This window comes from Bos indicus x Bos taurus, unplaced genomic scaffold (assembly GCF_003369695.1).
Source record: "Bos indicus x Bos taurus breed Angus x Brahman F1 hybrid unplaced genomic scaffold, Bos_hybrid_MaternalHap_v2.0 tig00478984_arrow_arrow_obj, whole genome shotgun sequence".
Lineage (NCBI taxonomy): Eukaryota > Metazoa > Chordata > Mammalia > Artiodactyla > Bovidae > Bos > Bos indicus x Bos taurus.
This window is the reverse complement of record NW_020868237.1, coordinates 31,619-35,556: the sequence shown is the minus strand read 5'-3', so window position 1 is coordinate 35,556 and position 3,938 is coordinate 31,619. Positions and strand designations below refer to the sequence as shown.

General features: G+C 45.5%; 1 protein-coding gene across 1 annotated transcript; it reads left to right on the top strand.

Moving 5' to 3' along the window:
* Window positions 1-1,502: 1,502 nt before the first annotated feature.
* LOC113889425 (cationic amino acid transporter 3-like) lies at window positions 1,503-3,553 on the top strand (the record flags this gene model as incomplete). Its single annotated transcript, XM_027536081.1, has 5 exons — window positions 1,503-1,677; window positions 2,089-2,249; window positions 2,716-2,818; window positions 3,000-3,196; window positions 3,390-3,553. Coding segments are annotated over 5 exons (800 nt in total), but the record flags the coding sequence as incomplete, so codon positions are not given.
* Between the last annotated feature and the right edge of the window lie 385 nt (window positions 3,554-3,938).

Below are 3,938 nucleotides of genomic sequence, written 5' to 3'. Positions count from 1 at the left end.
TCCCTTTCTCCTTTGCCTTCACTTCTCATCTTCCCTCAGCTATATAAAGACTCCTCAGACAACCATTTTTAAAATTATTTATTTATTTAATTGGAGACTAATTACAATATCGTGGTGGGTTTTGCCATACTTGACATGAATCAGCCAAGGGTATACACGTGTCCCCCATCCTGAACCCCCTTCCCACCTCACTCCCCATACTATCCCTCAGGGCTGTCCCAGTGCACTGGGTTTGTGCCCTGTTTCATGCATCAAGCACATTGGTCATCTATTTCACATATGGTAATATACATGTTTCAATGATATTCACTCAAATCATCCCACCCTCACCTTCTCCCACAGAATCCAAAAGTCTGTTCTTACATCTGTGTCTCTTTTGCTGTCTCGCATATAGGGTCATCATTACCATCTTTCTAAATTCCATATTTATGCATTAATATACAGTATTGGTGGTTTTTTTTCTGACTTATTTCACTCTGTATAATAGGTTCCACTTCATCCACCTCATTAGAACTGACTCAAATGCTTTCTTTTAATGGCTGAGTAATATTCCATTGTCCCTATGTACCACAACTTTCTTATCCCATTATCTGCTGATGGACATCTAGGTTGCTTCCATGTCCTGGCTATTAACAGTGCTGCAATGAAAGTTGGGTTACATGTGTCTCTTTCAAGTCTGGTTTCCCCAGTGTGTATGCCCAGCAGGGATTGCTGGGTCATATGGCAGTTCTATTTCCAGTTTTTAAGGAATCTCCACACTGTTCTCCATAGTGGCTGTACTAGTTTGCATTCCCAACAACAGTGTAAGAGGGCTCCCTTTCTCCACACCCTCTCCAGCATTTATTGTTTGTAAGGCTTTTGATGCAGCCATTCTGACCAGCATGAGATGATAGCTCATTGTGGTTTTGATTGCATTCTCTGATAATGAGTGATTTGGCATCTTTTCATGTGTTTGTTAGCCATCTGTATGTCAGGCAACCATTTTGCCTTCTTGCATTTCTTTTTCCTTGGAATGCTTTGGTCATTGCCTCCTATACAATGATAGGAACCTCTGTCCATAGTTCTTCAGGCAGTCTGCCTACCAGATCTAATTTCTTGAATCTATTTGTCACTTCCACTGTATAATCATAATGATTTTATTTAGGTCATACCTGAATGGTCTGGTTTTTCCCTGCTTTCTTCAGTTTAAGCCTGAATTTTGCAACAAGGAGCTGGTGATCTGAGCCACAGTCACTTCCTGTCTTTTTTTGCTGACTATAGAGCTTCTCCATCTTCAGCTACCAAGAATACAATCAATCTGATTTCAGTATTGACCTTCTGGTGATGTCCATGTGAGGAGTTTTCTCTTTTTTTATTGGAAAGGGGTGTTTCCATGACCAGTGTGTCCTGCTTTCTGTATCTATGAAAGTACCAATGGTTTGAGTGTTTCATATTACATCTTCCCACAGGACTACTGCTTCTGGGAGCTCGTGAATTAATCCTGGTTACCAAAATATCCATAGGAACCAACCTTTTGGTTCTCATTTTCATTATCATCACTGGCTTCATTAAGGGAGATCTGCATAACTGGAGGCTCAGAGAACAGGACTACAAACTGAACACATCTGGATCCAGAGACATCTATGGCTTAGGAGGTAATACTGGCCTTAATATATGGGTGAAGAGCATGCAGAGCTGGTAAAGTGGACAAAAGATATCTGGGCTGATGGATCCAGATGAAGCAAGTTCTGGAGCCCAGGACTTGAAGTATGAAGGGAGAAGCTCAGTAGAGATGGCTGAACTCACCTCACCCACGTTCTTTCTCTCTCCTTCTCTCACCGTAGCTTGGCCTTCTGGGTTCTGGAGGATTTGCACCTTTTGGCTTTGAAGGGATTCTCCAGGGAGCAGCTACATGTTTCTACTATTTTTTGTATTGATGCTGTTGCCACTAAAGGTAACATGGCCACTGTGTGTCCCATCTGGGGTTTGGGAACAGACTGGCTGCCCCTGGCTTAAGGGAAACCTCATTGTTGAGTGCAAAAAGGAAGGGGATTTTGCGATTTCATCCCAGTGTGTTTTCCTGACCCAATACTTCTTCCCTTTTGGCAGGGTAGAAGCTATAAATCCTCGTCGTTCCATCCCCTGGAGCATCATGATCACGATCTTCATCTGCTTTTTAGCCTACTCTGGTGTCTCAGCGGCACTCACCCTCATGGTGCCCTACCACCAGATTCAGCCTCACGACCCTTTGCCACAAGCCATTCTCCATAGTTGGTGGCTCCCCGCCAGATATTTTCGTGGCTATTGGCACCCTCTGTGCTCTTATATCCAGGTCAGTGCCATGGTTTTCTCCCTGTCTACTGTCAGATGCTCAGATCTCCCAAGCCCTAGAATTGGTAGAGAGGACAGAGAGACACCTTACCCAAGCCAACATGAGAGCAGAAGCCCCGGTCTGTCCTGCTTCTCGACATCCTTACATGTTTCCATTTTCTCTTCCAGACTCTATAGCTCCATGTTCAGAACGCCTCCTTTGATCTACACGATGGCAGAGGACGGGCTCCTTTTCCGGTACTTACCCGGATCCATGTCCGCACAGGCACCCGTGTCATGGCTATCATGTCTGCTGGAAATCTTACAGGTGAAAAAAAAAAAAAAAAAATTGAAACCCACGCTTTAACTTACATATTTCCAGCTGTTTCTCACTCCCTTCCCACCTTGTTTGTGCCCTCATTCTAGGGCTCATGGCGTTACTCTTCACGTTCACAAACCTTGTGGATCTCGTGTCAGTTGGAACCCTGCTCGTTTACTCCCTGGTAGCATTTTCTATTCTTGTCCTCAGGTGAGACCCCACTACACCTCGATACGGAGTCTTGGGGATTAGTTGGGAGGTAAACGTCTTCTGCCTTCAGCTATCTTCTAAAAGTCCTGCTCTGCTTAAGACAGGATACATGTGAAATAGGCTGTGTGATGTTGGATGAGTAAGGGCTGCTGTTAATATTGCCTTAAAACCTCTAATTCAGGTACCAGCCAGACCAGAATTTAAGCAAGAATGAGAACACAGAGGAGGAAATTGAGATGCCTGTCCCTGATGAACATCCGCTGGACTCTGAACCTGAAGCAAGAAACTCAAACATTCTAAAGAGTCTGTGGTTCCCTATCAGCACCATCCCCACTAGGAAATCTGGCCAGATTGTCTACGGATGTGCCTCACTACTCGGTGAGCAGTGGGATTTCTCTTTGGTCGTTTGCTGAAATTGACAGTATGGTGTTGGAGTGTGTTTTGTCAACTGAGGAGTCTTGGTGATATGAGGGCCCTTGCTGAGGCAGCAGCCTGGGAGAGGGTGGCCCAAGGTCTTGACATCTTCAGCTTCTGAAGGTGAACCTGTTCTCCTCCACCTTGACCCCTGTAGTTCTCCTGATGATAATCTTGAGCCTGATCCTGGTCCAGTGGTCCAGTCAGGGGTTCTCTGGAGACTCCAAGTACACACCAGTGGCTGTGCTGCTGCTGCTGCTCATCATTGGAGTCATGGTCATCATCTGGAGGCAGCCCCAGAACCCCATTCCTCTATTTTAAGGTAAGTGACCTTATGTGCCCAAACTGTCCACCTGGAGTGAAACTGCTTCATGGTCTAAACATCCTGGAGTGAGGGGAATTGCTAAAACCCAATGGACTCTTCCCTGATCCCCCTCAGTACATTACATACACGGTCTGAGTAGGCACTGAATACACAGTCTGAAGGCTGCTCTTCCTGCCCAAGTGGTTTAGTGTCTCTCACTCAGACGTCTGGGATGTTCAGGGATGAACTGACTCTGCCCCACAGGTCCCTGCTCTGCCTGTCTTCCCACTGGTGAGCATCTTTGTGAACATTTACTTGATGATGCAGATAACTTCTGGGACCTGGGCCATATTTGCCATCTGGAATGTGATTGGTAAGTGGCATTCTGGCATAAAGAGACCC